The sequence below is a fragment of the Narcine bancroftii genome, chromosome 1 (genome assembly GCF_036971445.1).
Source record: "Narcine bancroftii isolate sNarBan1 chromosome 1, sNarBan1.hap1, whole genome shotgun sequence".
NCBI classification, from domain to species: Eukaryota; Metazoa; Chordata; class Chondrichthyes; order Torpediniformes; family Narcinidae; genus Narcine; species Narcine bancroftii.
In genome coordinates this window covers 263,400,928-263,428,725 of record NC_091469.1, presented here as the reverse complement: position 1 = coordinate 263,428,725, position 27,798 = coordinate 263,400,928, and the positions used below count along the sequence as shown (strand labels likewise).

At 39.4% G+C, this 27,798-nt stretch overlaps 1 protein-coding gene across 3 annotated transcripts in view; it reads left to right on the top strand.

The window, feature by feature from the left end:
* LOC138742565 (protein phosphatase 1 regulatory subunit 12A-like) overlaps positions 1 to 27,798 on the top strand; it is a 194,292-nt gene that overhangs the window by 64,294 nt on the left and 102,200 nt on the right. For all 3 annotated transcript variants that reach the window (XM_069897140.1, XM_069897150.1, XM_069897158.1), the window contains exons 2-5: positions 1,945 to 2,075; positions 7,561 to 7,679; positions 14,290 to 14,449; positions 14,924 to 15,068. In XM_069897140.1, the coding sequence (XP_069753241.1) occupies positions 1,945 to 2,075; positions 7,561 to 7,679; positions 14,290 to 14,449; positions 14,924 to 15,068 (555 nt within the window). The remainder of the gene's footprint in view (positions 1 to 1,944; positions 2,076 to 7,560; positions 7,680 to 14,289; positions 14,450 to 14,923; positions 15,069 to 27,798) is intronic.

The window sequence follows — 27,798 nt, the reverse complement described above, 5'->3', positions numbered from 1 at the left end:
GGGTCCTTGGTGCACATCCATACATCCCACAAGGTTGCTGCACAGGTTGATAGGATAGTTAAGAAGGCCTATGGGATGCTGGGCTTCATTAAAATAGGGGGATAGAATTCAGTAGAAAGGTCATGATACAACTCTACAAATCTTTGCTAAGACCGCGCTTAGAGTATTGTATTTGCTTTTGGTCAGCTCATTATAGGAAGGATGTGGAAGCTATTGGAGCGAGTGCAGAAGAGATTTACCAGGATGTTACCTGGATTGGGAAACAAGTCTTATGAGGCAAGGTGAGCAGAGCTGGGACATTTCTCTTTGGAGCGGAGAAGGTTGAAACTTGAAAGAGGTCCATAAGATTATGAGAGATATAGATAGTGTGTTCATCCAGGACCTGTTTCCCAGCGAAAGATCAGCAAACACCAGAGGACATGTGTACAAAGTTGAGGGAAACATCAGAAGTCTTTTTTTAACACAGAGAGTTGTGGGTGGCTGGAATGCCTTGCTGGGGATGGTGGTGGAGGCTGAAACATTGGGGACATTTAAGAGACATGGATGAAAGAAAAATAGAGGGTTTATGGGGTAGGGAGGGTTTCGTACTTTTTTTTTAGGAAGGGACAACATCAAGGGCCTAAGGGCCTGTACTGTGCTATATTGTTCTATGTTCTAATAATTGGTAATTCTGCCTCACCCACAGGGAAAAGAATATCGGTTGTATGTGATGTCATGTATGTAGTCTGACAATAAATCTGAAATCTGATGACAAGTTTGTGTCCTGTCATAAAGCCACACTTAGAAGAGAAGGAAAGATGAGTAACCAGACAATTTCCTTTGAGTTAATCATTTTGTTGAATCAGTGGTGCCTGGGTGCTCTCATTCTAGTCAATATTGTAGAAACATTGCAGAGTAATTTTTATTTAAACATTGCTGATTCTTAAACAACATAAATTAGAAAGCTTTCTTTTATATTCTTTTGATTTATCTCAACTTTTAAACAAAATCTGTTTTATTTGGAGTTTGGTGATACTAAGGCACTCAACCAAAGTAAATGCAGTATCATTTGCAAGCAGTGGAATGATAGCATGTGCTTCAATATCAGGTCACCCAAGTTTCCAGGGTTGTGCCAAATCAGACTTGGCAACCTCTTCTCCTAAGTCGAACCTGCAGCCTGTGTCTTCCTATTCCTGCTGTCCTTGGCCTGCTGCTGAAGCCCTCTCACTGTGGTTCTTTAATGAAACTTGCACCCCGGCGCTGCAACTGTTCCTTTTTGGGGTAACGTAATAAACTTTAAAAATTTGTTTTCAGCTTCTCCTCCAAAACCATTCAGGTCTCCTCTCAACCCTGTCTGGAAAATAAAAATGTGATCTTTTGGCACTTTTAGGGGGCCTGGTTGCTAACTATCATTTGTTGAAATTTATTAAATAAAACTGCCATTCAGTATTATTAAATTGCCTTTTCAACTACTGTAGATGCCTGAACAAGCCATTTTATATAATAAAATTAAATGGGTCCCAGTGCTCTCTTAGCCTTGGCTCCTGCTCTGCTAAATCAATGCATATTGTTTCAGTTAATAGATACCTGTCTCTTCCAGTTTCATTCCTTTCTCCATTAAAGTGAGTTCATGTCTGAGAAAGCATGATGTGCCCTGGTGGCTCTCTTATGCACTGTCCTTTGTTTATTATTTTCATTAACTTGAAAAGTAAAACTTTGCCTTATTTTTTGGCCTGGAATTCCACCTTTAGTTTCTCCAAAGTGGTGCAAGCAGCACCTTTGGAAAGGTAGCAGTGATGTGCCGAGTTAAGTTGTAATTTAAAGTGCATAACGCCAGGACTGTCGGAGATGTGTGACTGGTTTTGAATGGTGTTGTTTGACAGAGCAGGAAGTAAAGATTTAGGAGAGAGTATCTTCCAGAGAATGGAGATTGTGCATTCATTGTTACCTCTTGCTCCCTGACAGGCCTGCATTGACGAAAACCTGAACATGGTTACCTTTCTGTTGGATCACGGTGCCAATGTCAATCAACCCGACAATGAGGGCTGGACGGCGTTACATGCAGCAGCCTCCTGCGGCTTCATGGAGATCACACAGTAAGTATGGAGCAGATTGATCCTGATGAGCAGATTTCTCAACAAACATGAACTTGACTCGCATCTCCATTTTCCAATGTTGTCTCACTCGTACTAGAGGAGAAAAAAGAACAAAACAGATTTAGAATTCTGAGATGAACTTTTTTTTTTGCTCAGACAGCTGTACATCCTCTAAAAGTTCTTAGTTTATGTTCAAGGTGAGAGGTGAAGCAGAATTTATTCACTGTCTCAGCTGTCCTAAGTATGGTTCTGATCTCAAGTGCTGCCTTGTAAAAAGATGATACTTCCCTTGTATGGGAATGTGGGCTTTTCCTGGAGATTGGTTGGATCATAGATAACTCTAAATGATCAGTTCGTGAAGCACCTTTGCTCCGTCTGCTGCAGCAACAGAGACCTCCCAGCAGCCAACCATTTCAGTTCTGTGTCGCCCTCCCACACGTGCATGTCTGTTCATGGCCGTTTTCACTGTCTCACCAAGACCAATTGGAGGAACAACACCTGATTTTCCTGTCTGGGGACTCTCTGGCCAGGTGGCATTAACATCAACTTTATTGGTTTATGCTAGCCTCCTCTCCTCTTCTCCTCCTTCTTTTCTCCTTTCTAATTCTCCTCCCTCCCTTCCCCCCTTCACCTACCCTCCCTCCTCCCCTTGATTGCTGCTGTCCCCTCCCTTCCTTCTCCACCTATCACCACCTCCCTTTGCGACCACACCTCCTCCCCCTTACTCTTTTGCTCGGATTCCTGCTGACATTTTTCCAAACCTTGATGAAGAGCTCAAGCCAGAAACATCGGTTAGGAATTTTTACCTTTGCAATATTAAAGGACACCATTTGACCTGTTGAGTTTCTCCAGCATTGTGTGTTTTTATTTCAACCACGTGTCCACAGATTAACGCGTTTTACTAGTTAGTGAAGGTAGGTGGTCAAGGGGAAGTTGATGAGTGCAGGGAAAATATGAAGCAGGTTAATAATGAGAAAGCTTTACTGAGAGCTGGCATGGCCCAATAGGCTGAATGGCCTCCCATATTTATAGTCAGTGAATAAGTACTAAATATGACAGAATGAAAGAGATTCAGGAATTTGTGGGAGACCATTAATTTTCTAGGATGTTCTGGTGGCAGAACCCACAAAAAAAGCGTTGAACTTTGACAATATTTGGTGTTTTTCCAGCATTTCAGAATCCGCAATGCACGTTGACATCATGATTCTTCTTTGAGTCAGGGAAGGAAAATTGCAAATATTCCATGGAAAACTACTATCTGTCATTTGGGAAATCAATCTTTTGTTTATACTTTACAGTGTCTCCCTCACAGAACAGTTCATGATCTGCTTTGGAATTAAAATAGCTGCTCAGTGTTGCTGGGACCATTGCGGTGAAAGTTTCCTGCAGGGTTTGTCAAATTGTGGTGTTGTCCTCCCTTCAATGAATGAACTTCTAATGCATTTCATTTGTTGGGGGGGGGGGGGGTGGGTGGCAGGCATGAGTATATTTGCAAGGACCATTTTTTTAATGTTTAGAAGTTCAATATGCAGTTTTACATTGTTCACAATGAATACAATTTAATTCAAAAGTGAAAAGAAATAGAGAAATTTTGGGTAATTAAACTACATTTCCTGAACAGCTTTTTTTTTAACCTTTTTCTGCACAAGCAATTTATCTCTGTTCAACCCTTCTAATTTGTGTGTTTTGCCATTTTGGCACTTTTTTTTTCCATATCCAGGCCCATCTGGTTCAAGCAGGGATTATCAGTCCACACTAGCTTCTGGCCCCTTCCATCCCACCAATGTTGAGTTTCTCCAGCATTGTGTGTTTTTATTCCAACCACAGGTGTCCACAGATTAACACGTTTTACTAGTTAGTGAAGGTAGGTGGTTGAGGGGAAGTTGATGTGTGATTTAATTTACAGTGCTGCAGGGAAAATATGAAGCACGTTAATGATGAGAAAGCTTTACTGAGAGCTGGCATGGCCCTAATAGGCTAAATGGCCTCCCATATTTGTAGTCAGTGAATAAGTACTAAATATGACAGGTTGAAAGAGGTTCAGCCTGTGCTCAGAATTGCATTTTCCCCTCTGTTCTCACTTTATCTCCGACAATTCAATCCAATCATGAGTTAAACTTAGGCAAGTCTTTCTCCTAGTTTTTGTTACAGTCCTCTTCAGCTAATATTTGCCATTGGCTGAACGCTGAATGAACTGAGCTTAAGGCAGGAAGTTGGGTCAGATTGGCCCAAGATATCTTTGGCTGGGCAGGTGGGCCAGTGGGCCAAAAGACTGATCATTTCAGATGCTATTTGCTGTGTATCACTGGCTTGTTTCCCAGTAGACAGATTAATAAGAATGCTTGGCCTGACGTCCCACCATAGGAACACAAGTATGTGCAGAATTGAGATCATTGATCTGCTCATTTTAACAAGTGGGAGTTATTTTCTTTCTTCACACATTAGTAGAGGGACACAAATTAAGGTTCAAGATTCCTTTATTCAATAAAATTTGTTTTCTTTTGTTTGCCCTGAAAGTCACACAAATAGAGGAGTACCCTGACCACCAAGGGAAGGAAAAGCAGAAGAGAGTCCCCTCGGAAAACTCCAACGTCCACGAAACCAGTGCCCACCACTGATGCCACTGCCTCCGGTGCTCTCGTAACCTCTCTAACCATGCACCCTCTTGTCTGTTCTGGCAGTGAACCCCAGCTCCATGCATTCAAGTCACCCTCTTCAGCCTCTGGTTCCGAACCCACGATACGTTTCAGAAGCCTTGCTCACCGTAAGCATCCTCGTGAATCCAGGTTCCCACAACAGCCTGCAGCCTTGTCTCAATCCTTCAGTCACTGAGACCCTCACAAGCCTGTGGGGTTCTCTCCCAGGCTTCTCCGTCTCAGCAGAGGGAACCAGGGTGGTTGTTGTCTCGCTCTGATGTCATGCGGCAGTCCACTTCTCCCTCTCTCCCCTACTAGGGGTGATGAATTCAGTTTGCTTATTATTAAACAAAGTTCAAACAATTCTTCTGTGCTTATTAAGAAGCTGGGAGTAAGCCATTGTACCTACTTCGTTCAAAAAGTTAATGGCTGAATTTTTACAGAAATGCCTCTTTCCTGCATCAACCCTGTATTTTGTGATGCCTTGAACAGACAAACCTCCACTCCTCTCCTTCAACCTGTAGATGTGGAAGTTACTTCTCATCTCAGTACGTTATTTTAAGGCTGACCCCCATTTTTTTTCAAGACATTTTTAAAAAAATTAAATATTTTAAACACATAATGATAATCCTTTCATGAAAGGAATCATCTGGTGGCCCCTTCATCGTTTTCTTTCCCTTTGTCAGAATCTCCCTCCTTTTTTTAATTTTTAAAAATTTTTCAGACTATGAACCATATCAATCAAAATACACACAAACATTTCCCTCTTGAATATACACAATGGCATTTTCTCCCCTTTTTTCCCCCCCCTCCCTTCCCTCCCTCCTTCCCAACCCCCTCCAAACCCATTAAACGTTCAACATATACAATACAATAAACCCATTAAACAATGTAATCGCACAATGAAAATAAACAAGAAAATTGTGTCATCTACTGTTACACACTGGGTCAGTTCATTTTGTCTTATCATTTTAGGGGGTGGAGGTCTGAGGTAAGTCCTCTCTGTTGTGTTCCATGTATAATTCCCAAATTTGTTCAAATAATGTGACTTTATTTTTTTTAATTATATGTTATTTTTTCCAATGGAATACATTTATTCATTTCCATGTGCCATTGCTGTATTCTCAGGCTCTCTTCTGATTTCCAAGTTGACATTATACATTTTTTTGCTACAGCTAAGGCTATCATAATAAATCTTTTTTGAGGCCTAATTCTTTACTTCTTATATTACTTAGAAGAAAGATCTCTGGATTTTTTGGTATGTTGTTTTTTGTGATTTTATTTAATAACTGATTTAGATCTTCCCAAAACTTTTTCACTTTCTCACATGCCTCCCTCCTTGAGGGAGACTGAACCTGTACCTAGAATCCAAAAGCAGTCTTACCAGGGTTTTTCTGCCAGTCTGTTAGTGAACCTCAATGATTTTCTGGTGGATCGGGGAGATGGTTAAACTTCGTCTTGTAGGACATAAATATTCACAGAATGCAAGCCTCTACCAGGATGGCAACACAGAAAGTAACCTTAGCTGGGGCGGTATGGTTGGTGTAGTGGTTAGCGCAACACACAGTGATCGGGACCCGGGTTCGAATCCTGCTCTGTCTATAAGGAATTTCTACATTCTGCATGGGTTTTCCCTGGTTGAGGGGGGGGGCCTCCGGTTTCCTTCCACTGTTCAAAAACACACTGGGGTGTAAGTCAATTGGGTATAATTGGGCGGCATGGGCTCCTGAGTCGAAATGGCCTGTTGCCGTGCTGTATATCAACATTTAAAATGTAACCACAGTTCAGCTTGGATGAAATTCAAAGTTATAGTCAAGAAATGAAAGTGCAAGCCAGAGGTTTGAAAGGCTAATTAAGTGACGAAAGCGGAAAAATAGATGAGCTCCTAGAATATATAAAATCTAGATTATTACCAATGAAAATGTGGTATGAGATATGATTAGTAAAATTGTTGATGTCACAAAAAATGCTGTGTTGAGCACAGTTATAGCAGGATTCAGACCAGATAGGTGGTGAACATGTATAGTAAATGATAGTGACGAACAGAAGTAGCTCAGGATCCAAGTGCATAGTTCCCTGAAGGTTAATGGGATAGAAGAGAGATGGCCTGTTTGCCTTCATTGGGTGGGACGTTGTGTTGAAACTTGCAGTTTGGCTGCACTTGGAGTATTATGTGCAGTTCTGGTGACCACACTATCAGAAGGATGTGATTGCGCTGGAAAGTGTGTGGAGGTGATTCACTAGGATATGGTCGAGATCAGAGGACTTGACAATGAAGAGAGATTTGATAGGCTTGGCCTGTTTTCTCTGGTGCGAAGGAGGCTAAGGGGTGAGCTGTTAGAAGTATACAAGATTATGAGAGATATAGGTAGGTCGATGATCTTTTTCCAAAACCAAGGACCTAGATTTAAGGGAAGAGGTATGAGTTATAAAGAAGATCTGAGGGGAACCTTTTTACAAAGTGAGGAGTTGATATCTGGAACGCTTACAGAGGAGATAATGAAATCGGATAAATTACAACATTTACAAGGTATTTTGACAGACATTTAAAATAGCCATTGCATAGAAGGATATAGTGTTAATGGAGGTAAATGGGATTGGTATAAGGCCAGCTTATCTGTAGTACAACTCTGTGACCAGTGAAACAAAGGCCTGCAGGCTTTTGTTATGGATCTAAATTCTCTGGCTTCCATGTGCGAGATATTTTCATCTGCAATGATTCAGACTGTTGTAAGCACTTGCCCCACATGGTTCATTTGAGACCAATGCTGTCCATTGTACAGAGTTTAGGGCATGATAATAGCTGATGTCCAGTCAATTGTGAATGTATCTTTTAATTTCATGTGTAGGTACCTCATTAAGCAGCGAGCCAACGTTGCAGCTGTGAACAGTGAGGGCGAGCTGCCCATTGACATTGCTCAGGGTGAACCTATGGAGAAAATGCTGAAAGAGGTCATTAAGAAGCAAGGTAAGAATTCCATGTAATCGGCCAACACTTCATTTGTAAAGATTTTTTAAATCTTCATCAAATTGTTCAGGACACTCCTACTTGGGGGAAAGATTGACTTCATTGTAAAAGAGCAGCTAGTTCTAGCTACAATAGTGGCATTTACTTTAGCCAGAATCAATCAATGAAATTCAGTTGCAGTTCGTGGAACCTGACTTGCTACTCCCAGAGGCAGCGGGCCAACAAAGTCACAGTGTGCACACTCTGGACTCTTGACGAAATATTCTCCACTTTTCAACCCCTCTGTTAAATGGATCTTAAAACATTTATCTTTAACCAACTGCCTCTATTTTTGGTGGTTTAGCATCTTTGGATCTTTAAAAAATTTGCTTTCCTTATGCTCAACAAAGCCACTTGATGTCTGTAATTTTAAAGATGCCTCATAGAAGTTGTTCTTTGTGTTGTGAAGTCTATCCCCAGACAGAAGAAATTGACAGGAGTTTTCTCAAACATAAGATTAAATTTGAGATGCACAAGAGAGAGCTGATGCTGGAATCTAGAGCATTAATCAATTAGCTGTTGGAACTCAGCGGAATGAGGACCATCAGTCTTGATAAAGGGCTCAGACCTAAAATATTAACCTGATGACCTTTTTTTTGTTCCACTGATGCAGCTTGACCTGCTGAGATCCTCCTTTGCATGTGATCACATTTGTCTTTGATTCTTTTCAAGTCTGTGTGCACATGCATGATATTGTGTGCGAGTGGCGAGTGTAGTCAGAAGGAGGGGTAGTGGGGAGAGCAGCTAGTGCTGTGGGTGGGAGACCTGCAGAAATGTACGTCAATCACATCACATGGAGACTGGAGTTTGTTTCAGTCTTGGTGTGGAAGCCAGTAGGAATAAAGGATTTTGGATGATTTATTTGTTAATTTCCCACATAAATGCTGTAGGAATGACACTACATTCTTCCAGGAAACCCTGAGCAGACGTGGTCTAGGTTTCACTGTAATGATCCCACAAGGGAAATGATGCTGCCTCTTCCAAACCAAACAAAGACATTGTGTTTGGATCACAAGGCTGCGACCTGACTGGAATTACTCAGTCACCTTTTCCAAGTGGTGCGAAAAAAAATTTGCTTGAATAATTCTGTGACAAAAGAGTCAGCCTCATGTAGTTCAATTTCCCAATAGATATATTTGACCTTGAAGACTGTAGAGTTTCCCACAATGCATCATTCCCATTTAGTCAGCTGAATTGCTGGATTATATTTCTTTAGCTGTTTGAAGTGAGCTTTGAAGACAAATATAAATTTTTCAATTTATACATATGGAAGAGGGAAGAATAGGATGTTTTTGTTTGCACCTTGTGTAAGCATTTTATTAACTTGAGTATTGCTGACAAAGTACATTTCCAGTTTTAATTAAGTTATTTCCCAAAGGCAAATTTAATTTAGAAGATATTTGATGGAAAATGTTTTCTCAATGACTCTCAAATCTTAACTGCACTCTGTACAGAAAAGCTTCTCCTTGCCTCAAGGCTACAACTCTCAATAGTCATCCCCTGGTCCTCCAGCCATGTGCTCCTGGGCTCTGCTTCTCTCCTTTGCCTTTCTAAACCTGTCATGATCTCTGACACCTCCATAAAATCCCCCTTCAATCTACTTCTACTTTTCAAGGAGAACTTTAATTTCATTCTAGAACAGGTCTCCAAAGTGGTTGATATCGACCCCTGAAGGTCGATGGGACTATCCAAGGCATCAATGTGTCAGGGAGTCGCTAATGCTGGGGTGGTGGGGGCGGTGGAAAGCAGGGGTGGATCAACAGAAAATGGTGCCTATGCCAGTGGTGGCCAATCTCTCATGGTCCCCATGTGGTATTTGGCTTCGGAGTTGAATACGTTGAGAGCGAAGAGGAGGACGGACTGAGCATAGAAGAAAGATATATGTGTTCTTTGAACCTTTGGTAGCCCTCCCCCACCCCTGTCCAGTGCTAACACCCCCCCCCCCACCCTGTTCTGCGCCATCACCACCACTCTATCCTGTCCAGTGCCACCACTACCCTCCCTTTTCATCTAGCGCTGCAACCCCCGCCTCCCCCACTCTGTCCATCACTGGGATTCCTGCTTGGGGGTTGATGAGGGATCAAGTATTTCATGAGGAGTCAATAGTCTAAAAAGTTTGGGAACCCCTCTTTTCGAACAATGCTAGTAAATATATTCGACATTCTCTGAAAGATTTTTATATCTTCAAAATATGATAAACAGAATTGGATGGATTAGTAGCCTAATTTTGTTTTATTCAGGTTTAACATAACCTCAATGCTTTTGTACTCCATACTTCAATTTATGAATCTAGGATCCTATGTTCTTTTATTAATTCCTCTTCCAAAGATTTATGCACACGTGTCCAGCTCCTTCCATCTGCACATCTTTTACAATCGTGCTGCTTAACTTATTTTATCAAGTGATCCCAGGAATTAACGGTCAATTGGCCTTTAAAGTATCTAGTGTGAAAGCAAAATCAGCTTAAGGCCAGTGTCAGAAGACATCGTCTCATGCTGGGGATTGACGGCCTCGACCTCTCGTACAATCCCTGGTGTCTCCAGACACCGGCGTTGCAAGCAGTCCAAGTGTGAAATGGGCAATTGAATTGTGGGATTGAAAGGACTCAAGTTTTTGCGCGAGTGCAGGAACGTGAAAGAAGAAAAGATTAAAACGAAGGTATAAACTTTGCAGTGGGTAAGTCGCAGCGGGAGAGAAAGGAAATAAATAGCAAAAGTGGACAATTTTTAAACAACGGGGGAAAGTTGGTAGTACTATAACGCACTATTTATAAAGACCGTCGGAAAAAGCAATGGCGGATCTGACTTCCTAGAATGCTGTGCGGAAGAGAAACCCCTCCATGAAAGATCCGTACATGTAGCCACGCATACAGCACTTTCTCTGCCACCTGGAATGCTGGGAGGGCAGGTCCACCATCATTTTTTCCACACAGTATTTATAAATTGTATGCGATAGCACTACCAACTTTTCCATGCTGTTTAAAAATTGACCGCTATTGCTATTTATTGCTAGCATTTTCCGTTATAAAGGTTTATATAGGTCAGGACAACAACAATGGGCTGAAGGGCTCATACTGTGTTGTACATTAGGCGTGGTTAATTTTGTTCAAATATAAGATCATAATATATTGATCAGGATTTAGGGCTGGCCCACCATCACTTGACACATCATGATGTCACCGGTTGAACAGTCCTTGCTCCTTGCAAGTGTGAAAGCGTTCGGTGTCCCAGTTAGGAAACGGTCTGTATCATGAAAAAGCTACAATGCATGTAACGAGTTGCAAGGAAGCAGCACATTATGGGAAAGAGCCACAAGGAACACATGTTTCTAGTTCATCCCTATTGGTAGATGCTGCCTAGGCCATTTGTTGCACTGCCATGTGCCAATGTCTCTCACCCAAAGGGAAAGGTTAGTTCATTAGCATTTCAGGGAAAAAATGGATGACAAGATGTTGCTTTGTGGTAAAACACCTTTTCCATTGAACTCTGAGTTTCGACGGAGTGGGAAAGGTGCAGGGGCTCCAGATCTCACTCCGGTGCAAACCTACTCGCGTTCTGCTGCCTCGTGTTCTAGACCCCAACCTCAGCTCCAGCTGCACACGTAGGCCACGGTTCAGAGCCCGCCACTGGTTGTCTCCAGAAGTCTTGCTCTAAAGCCACTTGCACTCTGGATCTCTAGCTGACATTCATGGTAAATGAGTGAACGAGATGGTCAAACCATCAGGATTTCCAAATGATTGAATTTCGGGCTTTTGGAATTTTATCCTAATAAATTGCATGGCTAAGTGTGAGATTCCAATGAATGGTGCATAATTAATAATCTAATGAACTAGTATCTGAGCCAAACTTACTTCAAGCCAAGTTCGAGGGAGTGTCACGGGAGCTGTAATGACTTGGATTGGATAAAAGTGAAATAATTGTATTTAAATTTAGACATACAGCATGGTAACAGGCCATTTCGGCCCACAAGTCCATGCCATGCAGTTTACACCCAATTAACCTCCACCCCTGGTACATTTTGAATGGTGGGAGGAAACCAGAGCCTCTGAGGAAAACCCACAAAGACACAGGGCGTACACACAAACCCCTTACAGACAGCGTGAGATTTGAACTTTGGCACTGTTAGGGCGTTGCGCTAACTGTGCTGCCCATTTATTTACTATCTCCTTATTTATTGATGTGCATTAATATCAGACTATTAGAACATAGAATAATACAGCATAGTACAAGCCCTTTGGCCCTGAATGTTGTGCCAACCGTCCCTACCTCATGACCCTCTATTTTCCTTTCATCCATGTGTCTGTCTAAGAGCCTCTTAAATGCCCCCAGTGGTTCAGCTTCCACCACCATCCCCAGCAAGGCATTCCAGGCACCCACAACTCTATAAAAAAACAAAACTTACCCCTAAAGTCTCCCCTAAACTTCTCTCCCTTTGTCCTTTGCTGATCCTGTCCTGGGAAACAGTTGCTGGCTGTCCACCCTCTCTATGCCTCTCATAATTTTGTAGACCTCTTTCAAGTCTCTTTTACACTCCAAAGAGAAAACTCATAGCTCTGCTAACCTTGCCTCATAAAACTTGTTTTCCAATCCAGGCAAAATCCTGATAAATCTCCTCTCTACCTTCTCCATAGCTTTCACATCCTTCCTGTAATGGGGTGAACAGAACTGAACACAATACTCCAAATGTGGACTCACCAAAGATTTATAGAGTTGCAACATGACCTCTCTTACTCCTGAATCCAATGCCCCATTAATGAAGCCCAGCATCCCATAGGCCTTCTTAACTAGCCTATCAACCTGTGCGGCGACCTTGAGGGATGTATGGATTTGCACCCCAAGGTCCCTTTGTTCATCCACACTCTTAAGTAACCGACCATTAACCCTGTATTCGGCCTTCTTATTTGTCCTTCCAGAATGCATCACCTCACACTTATCTGGATTGAAATCCATCTGCCATTTTTCTGTCCAACTCTACATCCTGTCTATATCCTCTTATAACCTTTGACAACCTTCAGCTCCATTCACAACTCCTCCAACCTTCGTGTCATCTGCAAACTTACTGGCCCATCCTTCCACCTCTTCATCCAGGTCAGTTATAAAAATCACAAAGAGCAGGGGTCCCCGAACAGATCCCTGCGGCACTCCACTGATTATTTGGGATAGTTTCCAAGTTTTGATTTGCTCTATTGTCTGTGGATAGTCTGTCTGCACAGGTGCATGTAAGCTGCAGGAATTAGTCGATCACCTGATTCTGCTGTGGATACTGGAGCATTCATGCCAGCTGGTTCCATCAGCCAGTGGTTGGTATGTTGACAGCCTTTAATTTACATACAGGCATCAGTGTACTTTGACAGGGCTGATTCTGAGATTTGGAAGCGTGTTTGCACATTTACTGGTTCTGAGCATTGTGTTCTTTACCTTACCTTGTGTTTATCTCTTAATTTCTCTCTGTTTGTCATTCTGGGCCCACTGTTTGAAGGTGGTACTACCTCTGCTTTGAGCTGTAAGGTAGTTGATGTAAGTTGCACTCCACGAACATCAAAAAAACAAAAAGACGAGGCAGCCATTTCAGGACTGGACTGACAGGGTGCTGTAGAGATATTAAGCAGCTCCTGTTTTCTTGACTTGCTTGTCTTGAAAGAACTAATTGTTATGAAAAAGGCAGGAAAATTGGTGTCCTGGTCGGTATTAATCCTCCACTATTATACTGATCATTCTTTGGTTTGAAGAAGACACATTGTTGTGCAATTTATCTGTGGACACGAAGTTGACTTTGCAGTCCCAGTCTGGAAGTGCAGAGTCTAGCACAATGAGGGCACTGGAAGTCCGTTTTTGTAATCACTGTGGCTGCTGCTTTGTGATGCCCTTCACTGTTTTCCATCCGTTTTTTGGCAGCTCCTGTCTTCAAAACTGGTGTAGGCTCGCCAATGGGATCTGTCAACAGTCGCAGCTTCTAGTTCTCTTAGCTGAATGCCACAGTAGTGTAGGGTTTCCTTTACAGCATCTTTATAGCGCATGAAATCTCATTCTGGTCTTCAGTTCACTATAGAGCAGTTGGCAAGGTCATCCATTCTGATGACGTGTCCCACCCACTGTATCTGACTCGATGCTGGTGGACTTTGCGCAACCCAAGACCTCCAGGTTGGAGACACAGTCTTGCCTCTACTGATATAATTGAAAATCATCAGAACTGACAGAGGTGAAAATTCTACCCATTAAAAGAGTGCGAACGCTAAAGGTAATGTTTGTCTATTCCTTCCTGCATGACAACCTCCTCTTCACTAAGCTACCAGAATGTAGTACACTTTGCAATATTTCCAAGTGAGAGTACTACCCCTGATCTACTATTGATACTTCATGAACCTGGCCACTTTAGCACACCTGCGCAGTTTGTAAAGGAATCTTCATCTTTGTCAGTTAGTCAGGGACAGATGAGAGAAAGTGAATAAACTTCCACAAATGGCAGCGTGTGAATCAACTGCTGTCACAGAGAAAAAGTATGTTTGCTGGCGCATTGAGGAACGGCTAGCAGGAAAAGTGACAGCAACAAATTTCGTGCATCTTGCTTCCAGGGATCGATGTGGAGGTGGCCAGGAAAGAGGAGGAGCAGCGAATGATTCAGGATGCCAGGCAGTGGCTGAATCGAGGGAGGTTGGAAGATGTTCGGCACCCAAAAACTGGAGCAAGTGCTCTTCACGTTGCTGCAGCCAAAGGCTACTTGGAGGTCATGAAGTGAGTAGGCGGACGGTGTGGATTTGATGATAAAAGGAAAGTTGTCCTGGGTTACTATTAATAACAAAATCTCATTAAGGAATGTAGAAAAGTTGATTGCAGTTAGGTTGACTGTGTTTTGTCTACAAAGAGATTGCTGCTTCCTGCTGTGGGATTAAGCTATGCTTGTTATAATATTGAGAACAATGAGAAGCTGATGAGATGAGGAGGGGTTTGAGACAGAGGAGGGAAGTTCTTCAGTATGAATCTCACTACAAGATGATTGCTGAAAGGATAAGCTAAATAAAGAATTGCAGTAAATTTTGTTATCTCCATCGTTTTCACTCTCCACATGAATTGGCAGCACTCTCCAACATTATATTTGCTGATCCAAATATCCAAAATCAACAGTGATTATTAATTCTAAGACTGTGGCCTTTGCAATGAAAATATTTGCATCAGTATCCTATTCTGCAAGAAGCCTTTGTGTTCCAGGTTGTTGATTCAGGCTGGCTTTGATGTGAACAGTCGAGACAATGATGGTTGGACTCCATTACATGCAGCTTCACACTGGGGAAAAGAAGAAGTCTGCAGATTGTTGGTGGAGAACTTGTGCAACATGGATGCTGTGAATAAAGTGGTGAGTCCGACTAACATTGTAGCGATTATTTTCCTTTATAGTCGCTTGGAGGATAACAGAATGTTGTTGTTGTTGTCTATAACTCATTCAAACAAATCTATACTAAAGTTGAGTTGAGTTTTCTGAAGTTTATTAAACATTGTTAACATTATTATCAGTTGCCATACATTGTTACAAGCCATGCTATATCTTTGTGAGATGGTCAATAAAAATTGTTGGACTTTCTAATTCCTTATCATTTTGTCGAGCAAAGGAACTAAAACAAGCGTGTAATGTCTTCAACAAGCTATAAGACCTTGGCTCGAAGAGACACTCAAAGAATATATAAACAACATCTTGAAAGCCAGAAACTGAATTGCTTGCAAATTTGCAATACATTTTAACCCTTACAATACAGCCCATAACTATTATGTCTAAAAAAAAAATTACCATCACAAAGAAAAAAAATCAAACATAGTACATAGTAGTATATAACGATTAAATTTCAAAATAAAATAAAATCTATTGTTAAAGCTTTCTGCCTCTTGTAAAAGACAGATCTTTGTAATTGTTCAGAAAGCCAATTTTAGTTCTGATCTGAACTTGATGTACAAGTCTTCTTTTGTTCTGGATGGTATCAACAATCTTCCCCATCAACCAGGAATTTCGAGGTGCTGAATTGTCCACAATAATCACGACATCCCCAGCTGTGAAATTGCGCCTGATTTTAAACCATTTCTGTTGCTTATACAACAGTGGAAGATATTCTTTCACCCATCTTTTCCAGAACAAATCTGATATAAATTGTACCTGCTTCCACCTGCAGCGAGCATATATGTCTTCTTTCTGAAACTGCCCTGGTGCAATGAAGGATTAATCTTAAGAATATTAATTCCCTTTCTTAGACTTGAAATTTCATCTGCAAATCTCTTACTGTGGCAAAAGCAGATTATCTCCATCTCAGCATTAATAAATTCTTCAACTGTGAGACCTCCTTTTTCTTGAGTCTCAAGGTCACCTGTCTCTTTGTGGTAAATCTTTTTGGTCCGATTGAAACTGAGCAGGAACGTCGCTTGTTTGTTTGTTCTTTCTGCTACAATTCAGAAACCATCTTTTAAATCTAAGCATCCATGCTGTTGCCTTTTTCAAATCATACTATGTCCATTCCTTCACACATTACCTCAACAGCATTTGCAGTCATAATCCTGATTTCAGGGTCCTCTGGTAAAATTTCTTTTAATTTATCAAGATTTTGAGGCCATTCCTTTTGAGGCTGGAGAAGAAATTGAGGCCCTAACACCCGCATTTCATTCTTCAGAAAAGACTTGACTTTCAAACCTTGGGATTGCTAACTGTGTTATCATATCTCCACTGTATTTCAGTGGTTCTGTTAGCCACGAAAGTTCGAAAGCTTGTGGTTTCATTGTTGATGTATTTGAGACAGAGGGCTATCAGTCCAAAATATGGAATCTGTTAGTTTCATCTGCGACTCCCTTTTTAACATTGTGTCCATTCTACTCACCATGTAATAGCCGTTAACTCCATTTGTGGGATGGTGACTGGTTTCAATGGAGCCAATCTGGCCTTTCTCATTGCAAATCCATGATGTACCTTATCCTTGTTATCATGCAGTAGCAGGTAACTAACAGTTCCATGACCGTCTTCACACGCGTCAGTAAAATGATGCAATTGAGCAGATGTCGCAGTTCCAAAATTTGTGGGTTTCAAGCATCTGTCAATCTTGAAGTCTTCCCACACGTACATTCCTGTACAATGGATTCTGGTATCTCATCATCCAAACCAATCCTCTTCCGACACATAGCTTGCAGGATCTTCTTGGCAGTCAGGACAACTGGTGTCAATATTCCTAGAGGATCATGCATCGAACTGACCGTTGATAGAATCCCCCTTCTTGTGAGAGGTCGTCCTTGTAGAGCTCGTCGAAAGAATCAAAGACTTGTTGATCCAAACCAAGGCTTTTATTAGCAAAAAACAGGAGCTCTTCACAGGTGGCCGACCAGTCCGGAATGATCCGACCTGGCTAGGGACACAACCCTTTAAGGCCCAGGCAGTAGGCGTGGCTTAGCTCTCAGCCAATCGCTGTAAGCACAGTCTAGATACTGTAACTATATACACTATATACATTGGTGATAGATCTGTCCTATCACAGTCCTTCAAAATGATTTTGAACTTAAAAACTTCGCACTCAATACCCTCTCCACAGAAAGGTTGTCATTTATTTTGCCCTCTCTCTTTCAAGTATGACAGCCAATACTTGGTGACTATTACTGATCCATTTGGTAAGTTGAAAGCCTCCTCTGAGATCGTTCTCAACTCGTGATAAAAAGCTATTGCTTTTTTTTTTACTGTAGCTGCATAAATGAGACAATCATCCCCAAAGAAGTTATTCCTGATGGTGCTTATTAGCTTGAGAGCTAATTTGTTCCATATTGTCCTCATCACACTAACTAAGGGCAAAATTAGCACAACTTGGTGATGAAGTTACCCCAAATAGATGCCCTGTCATTCTGTATTCTACCATGTTCTCCATCAGGCCACCAAAGGAATTGTAACAATTCAGTTGCCATACATCATTATAAGCTGTTAGATGGTGCTAAATGTTTGTTAAATAGTCAATAAAAATTGTCAGACATTGTAATTCCTTACCAATTTGTAGAACAAAGCAACTAAAACTAATGTGTAATATCTCTAACAAGCCATAAGACCTTGGGTTGAAGATGTTGCAAGGAGACACTCAAAGAATATGTAAATAACATCTTGAAAGCCATAAAGAGAACTGCTTGTGTGACAGAATATTTGGAGGTGGTTTGGGAGGAATTGTTAGAGCAGCTTACACACACACATTTTAAAACACAGAATATTTGCAAGACTTTTGCAGAAGGCAACAAAGTATCGACAGCAGCTTGCCTGAGAGACCGTGAGATCTTTGCAGGCTGAAGAGAAGAGTTTTGCTCTCAGAGAGGGAGAGTGTGAAACAGAGAGAGAGAGAGGACACAGAAATCAGTTCCAGAAGGACAAGTTGGCAAACTTTGGAAGGCTACCTGGGCAAAGGAGAAGATTGGCAGTCTGAAAGATTACCTGAAAGAAAGAGGATCATCTGGAGAACTATGAAGGGGGAAAGTTTCGTCAACAAGACTGATTGAAAAGGAATCAGTTGCGGATGTCCTGGAAAAGGAATCTCTGAAAACCAGCAAGAACCCTCCTGAGTGGTAACCATTTGCCTGTTAAGCACCAAAGATTGGTGAACTTTGTTAATGCTAACTTCTGTGCACAGAACAAGAATTGTCTGCAACCAGTGAGATTGGACTGTGATCCAAAGAACTTTTCTAATCTTAAATATACATTACACACACCTGCACTTAGGGGATTAAGTAGTTAGGTAGGTTAAGTAATAAGTTAAAGTTTAATTTTGTTTTCTTGTTCAAATATGATTAAAAACTACTTTTGTTTAAGTAACCCTCTGTTGTGGTGCATATCTATTGCTGCTGGTGTTTGGGGTCCTCTGGACTCCGTAACACTTGCAGATTTGAAATCGTTTTAACCATTACAAACATTAAGCAATTGGTTAAGAGCTCCAACACTCTTGCAAATTTCTCAATGATTGTGAGCTCCCAGTGGTTTTTTTTTGAATATTTTATTTAATCAACATATATAAGATAATATAACAAACAATAATAAATCACAATATTACATTGTTAACAGATATATGCTGAAAATATATAAAAGTAGAATAAAAACTAAAAAGAAATTAAACTAAAAACACCCTTAAAACCCTCCCCCAAACCTAATCTCATCCCATAACTAAAATACACAATAACAGTACTGCATATTGCATATGCAAATTGCATAGTACTACATATTGATTTGAATTACATCAGATGACACTTGAGGATCCCAAAAAATCAAAGTTATTATTCATTCAGGGCAAGCTTCACTGGACAGGTGGATTTTAAAAAAATGTTCTAATTTTAATCCCAAAATTCTAGCATATGGGCTCCAAATTTGTAGAAATAAGGAATATTTACCCCTTAAATTATGTTTTTTTTTCTAAAGGAATACAACTTTGAATCTCTGGATGCCATCGTTCTAATGTTAATGATACATCAGATTTCCATGTTACAGCGATACATTTCCTTGAGCTTCCAGTGTTGAAGTTGTCATGTTTCAAAGCGAAAAGCACTGACATACCAATAGTCTGGTGCTGAGACTTAGACCACAAATTCTTGTGTTATATTCCAGTGTATACTGAGACAATGGCTAAACTATTGTGGTTAACCATGATTTCCTGGACTAGAGGCTTAAGAAGTTGGATTTGATTCCCATTCCTGATCATCGTCCTTTTTTTAGATTCAAATCTTTGCATCGCCAGGATTCATTACTTCATTTTGCAAGGGACCTATCTTTTATTAATTGCTTCAGGATTAATATTAAACAGCTATTCAAAAGCTTTGCACTACCTTTGCTATTCTGATATCTTATGTGATATTATGTTTGGTGGCATGGTTAGTGTAACGCCATTACAAAGCCAGCGATCAGGACTGGGGTTTGAATCCTGCGCTGTCTGTAAAGAGTTTGTACATTCTCTGTGTGTCTGCATGGGTTTTCCCCAAGTGCTCCGGTTTCCTCCCCCAGCTCATGGGCCGAAGTGGCCAGTTACTCTGCTGTATGCCAACATTTAATTTTTAAAATATATATATAATTCATATTTTCATTAAAAATGCACAGAATTCCAATGTGTATGTGTTATCAGATAAAAGGAGATAGATATTCTAGATTTGTAATATTTAAAGTATCTTTCACTGCAAGTTTGCCCGAGTTGCAGTATGACAGTGGTGGAAGGAGAGCAGTGGAGTATTCGGATGGCGAAAGAAGCAGAGAAACAATGGAGAAAGATGCTGAACTCAAGACCAATCAAGCACAGGAAGAGAAATAATAGGAGAGATTGTTAGCAAAAAGACAAAGAAAAGTAAAAGAATAAGTGGAATTCAATATCAACTTTGAAATTTCTAAGAATTCCCATCATACTGGAATGAAACTGACAATCACAATGTGTAAAAGACAACCAACTGCTTAATAGATACATTTACAAATCCAGCTAATGTATGACAGTTAACAGTGAGGTTGAGGCCAGTTGTGTAGTGTAAGCAGTGGATGAGGCTTTGAAGATGAACAACTCACAGTCTCTGAATTTATTTGCACTTTAATGATGCATTATGGATACAAGATTTGCTCGTGAAATTGGGTGCTTTACTGTTAACAACAGTACACAACTGGGGGTGGGGGTGGGCGTGGCAAGATGGCGTAGAGGACAGGCATGGCGTCCAACTCCTCCCCAGCCAGTTTTTTTAAACATCCGTTTTTAAACTTTAATCTAAGTATATAAATGTTTTATTTCTACTTCTAAATACATCATTTGTCTATAATGGCGGCTAATATTAAAAAAGCTAAGACTCAACTACAGAAAAGACTACTCTTCAAAAGTGCTGAAGAACTGAGACCTACCTGTCTAGCTGGAACCACGGAGTTGCCATCGGGAACTTCCAAGCCACAGAGATTATTATGCAGGTTGATTATTACGCTGGCACCGGTCTTGTCTCCGCAAGATGGCGCCGGTTTGTTGATGAAATCGGCCGACATTGACCCGCATGTTCGTGATGTCGGGCGCGCGGGCGACCTGACTGAACAAAGAGCCTTTGAGTCCGCGCTGCAATTGGGGGAGACGGGGATGTGCAGGAGGGCAGTGGATATTGCCCCTGCGTGGCCTGTGGCCCTGCTGAGCACGCATGGTGCCTCCAGGGTCCGCGACTTATTGGAGCATGTGTGGGCTCTGGGGGGGGCCCGAGCGGCGGCGCCCCAATGTGGTCAGGGTGCCGTCGTCGGTTGTGCAGACCCGCAGCTGCACGGGAAAAGGCCTGACAATGGTGGAACAAGAAGAAGAAGACTTACCTTTAATGTCCAGTTCACAGGAACAACCTTATAGAAGGTGGGACCCAAGATGTGGTACTGGAATCTGGATTGAACTCTATTTTTACTGTTTTGGAAGTGATTGCCTGCCATATGGATAATATGTCTCACCAAATGACCCAAATGCAAACTACAATGTTTAATGTGTCTGAAGATCTATCTACACTTAAGAGAGATGTTAATAAATGCCTTACTTCAGTGGATGTAGTACAGGAAAATTTTTTAAAAACTCGAGACAGCTTTCTCTGAATGTAAAGAGCAAGTCGTACGTAATAAGGATAAAATAAAGAAAGTGAAAGATTCGTTCATGGATTGGGGAATTCAGAAGAGAGATTTATTGAAAAAGATTGATTCATTGGAAAATCAAAGTCGGAGAAATAATGTAAAAATTGTGGGCCTTCCAGAAGATATTGAAGGATCAGATCCAATAAAAAATTTTAAAGACTGGATCCCCGAGATGTTGGGTAAAGAATTCTTTCCGGGTGGTTTAGTATTGGAGAGGGCACATAGAGCGCTAGGGAAGAAACTGTTACCGGGACAGCCATCATGAGGAGTTTTAATTCGGTGCTTGAATTATCAGGGTAGAGAAATTATTCTACGGTTGGCGGTACAGAAGGTAGGATAAAGTCAAGCTCCAATGATAAGTCAGAATAATAGAGTTTTTTTCTATGCTGATTTGAGTCAAGAAATTATTAGATGTCGACGGGAATTCAATTCGGCCAAAGATGTGTTGTGGCAGAAAGGATATAAATTTGCTTTTTGATTTCTTGCTGTGTTGAAGGTTTTTTATGGAAACTATCAGTCTCAATTTTTTGAGAATGATCATGATGCATTGGTTTTTGCTAATTTGTTAACGGATTTACGTGGTCAGGGAAGAGTCTCGCCATTGTCACCTAAAAGTAGGGCTAATAGAAATGGAAATGGACAGAATGGGAAAGAATGGGAAAGATGGAAAGAAGGAGGTTTTGACACACAGTCTTATTGATATTGAAGATTCGAACCAGTCATTGAGACTGGAGTCGCTGGGCTGAATATTTCTATGACGTTGAATTACATTATTATATATATTGTATTTCGGGCTGGGGGGAGGTGGATGGCACTGATATCTTTGATAGTCATCTGCCACTGGTGGGGTTTACCACACCCAGTTTTTTAGGGAGTTACTACCTTTGGATGTAACTCCCCCCCCCCTTTGGGGGGGAATTAATTGTATTCCTTTTTATATAAACTTTTTCTATAATAGGGGAGGGAGAGTGGATTTCATTGATAAGTAGGAGAGCAATTTTTTGTATTTTATATTGTTAATTTGTTAAAATGTCTAGTTTGAAATTTTCAGCTTTTAATATTCAGGGATTAAATAATCCAATTAAGCAAAAGCGAGTTTTAACTTGTATCAAAAAAATAGAAAATTGATATTGCTTTTTTACAAGAAACACATTTGACCAAAACAGGGCATTTGAAATTGAAAAGAGATTGGGTTGGTCATGTGTTTTTTTTCTTCATTTAATTCTAAGGCGTAGCGATTTTAGTTCATAAGAATTTATCTTATGAGTTGCATACTGTAGAGGGGAATGCTGGAAGGGTTTTGAAAGTGGACTGTAAAATCCTTAATGAACTTTGGACTTTACTTAATATCTAGGCACCTAATGTAGATGATGAGTGTTTTATTTCAGAGTTTTTTTGTTATTAAGTCAAACTAATGAAAATATTTTAGTTGGGGGGAATTTTAATTGTGTTTTGGATCCTTTGATGGATAAATCCCCAAAATGTATTAGAAAATCAAAGATGGCGATACAAATTGGGGCTTTAATGAAAGATTTAAATTGGGTAGATATTTGGAGAAGGATTAATCCTATAGAGAAAGATTTTTCTTTTCATTCTTCTCGACGTGATTCCTTTTCTAGACTAGATTTTTTTTAATATCAGCACATTTGCAAGGAAAGGTATTGCAGGCAGAATATAAGAGTAGAGTTATATCAGATCATTCTTTATTATTTTTTTCTTATGAAAGTTCAGAGGTAGTATGTTCATCCGATAGATGGAGATTTAATGCAATATTGTTGAAAAAACCTGAGTTTGTTACTTTTGTTAAAGAACAGATTGATTTTTTTCTTAAATGAAAATGCTAATTCAGTTAAAAGTTGTTTTGTATTATGGGATGTGTTAAAAGTTTATTTAAGAGGGCAAATAATTAGTTATACTACTAAAGTTAAGAAAGGATATATGGCTGAAAGTCTTAAATTAGAAAAGCAAATTGATGAACTGGAGAAGGAATTTCAGAAGAGAGTGACAGAAGATCAGAAAATAGCTTTGACTAAATTAAAACTGCGATATAATATGTTACAGACTTATCAATTTGAATGTTTACTTAATCGGTCTAAGCAACGATATTATGAGTGGGGTGAGAAGGCACACAAAGTACTTGCATGGCAGTTAAAGAAGGAACAGACCTCAAGGGTTATTAATGCTATTAAAAAGAATTCAATAGTTACCTATAAACCTCGGGAAATCAATGACCAGTTTTATTCATTTTATAAAAAATTATATACTTCTGAGGGGAGATGGGATAATGGATCTATTGATTCTTTTTTATTTACATTAAAGTTATCAGCATTAGAAGAAGAGGATATTATAGATTTGGAAGCTCCGTTTACAGATCTAGAAATTAAGACTGCTATGTTGGAAATGCCTAATGGTAAGTCACAAGGTGATGACGGGTTTTCGGTGGAATTTTATAAAGTTTTGAATGAGGATTTATCCTTGGTGTTAGAAATAGCAAGTGACTGAACGTTATGAGTTACCAGAATCTTGTTCGAGTGCTTTAATTACTGTAATCCAAAGAAATATAGAGATCCATTAAAGGTGTCTTCGTATAGACCTATTTCTTTATTGAAAGTGGACTATAAAATAATAGCTAAAATATTAGCAAATTGACTTGCTAAATATTTGCCTAAATTGATACATGTAGATCAAATGGGTTTTATTAAAAATAGACATGCTTCAGATAATATTCTTCGATTAATTAGCTTGGTCAATGCATATCGGCAGCAACCCAACCATCCAATAGTGGTTGCACTTGATGTGGAAAAAGCTTTTGATAGGGTCAAATGTGATTTTTTTTATTTAAGGTTTTGGAAAAGTTTAAATTTGGCCCTTTTTTTATTGGATGGGTTAAAGCTTTATATACAAACCCGACTGCTAGGGTGATGACAAATGGACAAGTTTCGTCATCGTTTAAATGGACACGTTCCACCCAACAAGGTTGTCCATTGTCACCATCCCTGTTTGCATTGGCCATTGAAGCATTAGCTCAATTAATAAGGCAAAATGAACAGATACAAAGGATGAGAGTTCTGGATGAAAAGTATAAGATTAATTTATTTGCAGACGATGTTTTGATATATTTAAAAACCCAGAACAATCCTTGCCACACTTACAGGAATGTTTATTACAGTACGGATCATTATCTGGATATAAAGTTATCTGGGATAAAAGTGAAATTTTGCCGGTTGGTAAAGGAGTATATTCAATTTATAAAAATGCTGCTAATTTGAAATGCTCGGATAAAATTAAATATTTAGGAATAATTGAGAATACTGAGTATCAGTCTTTATATAAATTAAATTATGTTCCATTATTGAAAAAGATTAAAGCAGATTTAATTAAGTGGAAAGACCTTCCGTTAACACTAATTGGATGGTTAATTGTATTAAAATGAATAATTTTTCACGTATTCAATATTTGTTTCAATCAATACCATGTTTTCTTACAAATAACTTTTTTCAGGACTTAAATAAAATCACTAGGGAATTTTTATGGAAAGGTAAACTACCAAGGGTAGCATTAAAAAAACTTACCTGGAAGTATGCATTAGGTGGATTACAATTAACTCCCTTTCAGAACTATTATGAAGCAGCCCAACTTAAATTTATTAGTGGTTTGATGGATTTGGATCGGCCTCCATGTTGGGCTAAAGTTGAGATGGCATATATTTCTGAAACTGCAATATATCAATTTATATTTCGGTGGAATATAAATTTATTACGGGAGTATAAAATGCTGATATTAAAACATTTATTGATGTTATGGACAAAAAAGAATAAGATTATAGGATAAAAAAGTAAATTATCTATTTTAACGCCATTATATAATAATCAGTTTATTCCTTTTTCATTATTTAATAGTCATTTAAAGAATTGGGATTTTAAGGGTATAAAAACATTACAGGATTGCTTTGTAGAAAGACAATTTTGTTCTTTTAATCAATTGAAAGAATGTTTTGATATCGCGGAAAATTATTTGTTTGTTTCCTATCAATTTTGATCATTGGTAAAAAAAATATGTATGGTAGAGAGATGATTTTACCTGCATTGTCGAAATTCGAGTCTTTGATTTCTTCTATACCAAAAAAGGTCTACATTTCTGTTATGTATCAAGTACTACAAGATAATATGGATAAGCCGGAATGGGAGAAATCTAAGCTTAAATGGGAAAATGATTTAATTTTTGTTTTTCCTGAAGATTACTGGATGGATACGTGTCATGATAGTGTTACTAGATTGACAAATGCACGATATAGAATGGTTAATTATAATTTCTTGCATCAGTTATATTTAACTCCTGAGAAATTGAAAAAAAGTTACTTTAGTAATTCAGATTCCTGTTTTATATGTGGTTCATGTGTTGGAACTTTTTTACATGCTGTTTGGTCCTGTATGTGTGTACAATCATTTTGGGAAGAAAATAAGTTAATTTTGGAAAAATTGTATAAGTTTAAGTTACCATTAGATCCATCCATTTTTTTATTGGGTTATGTGATTCCTTTAAAGGGATTGGGGTTGCATTTAAATTGCATTTGTATATTTAGCATTGTCCGTAGCTCTAAAATGTATAGCAAGTACATGGAAAGACAATACAGTGATTAATATAATGCGATGGCATAATGAAATGAAAGCTTGTATTGTTATGGAAAAAATTACTTATGTTTTGCATGATAATTTTTTTTTTGTTAATAAGTGGTTACCATATTTGGATTATATGCATTTATTTTTAGTTTTTCTTTATTTTTTTTGGCTCTCCTTAAGTGAGCTGGCTGAAGGGGTGGGGGAGGGGGATGGGAATTTAATTTTGAAAAATTTATTTTTTTTTCTTTTTTATTCTTAATTTATATATATATATATGTGTGTGTGTGTGTGTGTGTGTGTGTGTGTGTGTGTGTATATATATATATATAATATATATATAAATTTTGTTATTGTCCGTATTTTGTATGATTACCAATAATTTTTCAAATAAATAAAGTTTGGGGAAAAAAATAAACAGTACACAATTGTATTTTATCATACGTTTTCATGACATAATATTCCAAGGCATAAACACACATTTATGTTAAACAAGAATTCTGAATAATATAGAGATGAAAATTGATGCCAATTAGTCGTAAGTGTTGAGAGGTTTTTCAAGAGAATTCGTAGCAGGGATGTTATGTATTTTTTTTAATATATTTTTTATATTTGGACATACCACAGTGTTACAGGCCAGTTCAGCCCTATGAGTCCATGCCGCGCAATTTACACCCCATTAACCTACTTGTTTTTAAAGGGTGGAAGTAAGCCAGAACCCCTGGAGAAAAAACAAACACGCAGACGTGGGGAGAATGTTCAAACTCAGTCCCGATCGCTGGTGCTGTAAAGTCGTTGCACTAACAGTTAGGCTAACTAGAGGAAATTGAAATGTATCATCAATTTTCAGTTAGGGTAGTTCCTTGCTGCCAATCACAATTGTTGCCCAAACATTGATAACTTTGTGAGGGAGGGAACAGGTGAAATTAGAAGAAAAAGAAACCTATTTCTGTGCTAAGGATTTTTTTTTACTGAATCGGTCGTCGTCATGGCTATCCCTCATAGTTGCGAATGATGGCCTTTATTCCGTTGATGTGCAGAGTGAAGATGCCTGTACATGTATTTGTTTGACATGTCCTTGATGTATCAACAGGAGGATACTGAATATTATCTTTTTGTATTTATTGTCTCTTTTCAATACAATTATATATACTATTGTAGATTCTCCCCCCTCCCCCCCCACAAATTACCTGTTCAAAGTTCAGATTTATTGTCAGAGTATATGCATGACATCCTTTTTCCTGCGGGTCAGCCAGAATTACCTCTTATTCATAGTGCAAAAAAACTACTCAAGAAGATACATACGCATGTAAACAAACAAGAAATGTAAACAAATTGTGCAATACAGAGAGAAAAAAAATCAATGAAGTGCAAAAGTCAGAGTCCTTAAATGAGTCCCTGATTAAGTTTATTGTTGAGGAGTCTGATGGTGGAGGGGTAGCAGCTGTTCCTGAACCTGGTGGTGAAAATCTTATGACACCTGTACCTCTTTCCTGATGGCAGCATTCCCTGTAGATGTTCTTGATTGTGGGGAGGGTTTTATCTGAGATGTCCTGGGCTGTGCCCATTACTTTTTGCAGGGCTTTCTCCTCAGAGGTATTGGTGTCCCCACACCAGACTGTGGTGCAGCTAGTCAACACATTTTCCACCACACATCTGTAGAAATTTGCCAGGTGTCATACCAAACCTCCGCAAACTCCTGAGGAAGTAGAGGCACTGATGTGCTTTCTTCATTATGGTATTAGTGCGTTGGGGCCAGAAGAGATCCTTCAAGATGGTGACTACCAAAAACTTAAATTTGTTCACCATTTCCCCCAATGATCACTGAATCGTACACCTCTGGTTTTCCCTTCCTGAAGTCAACA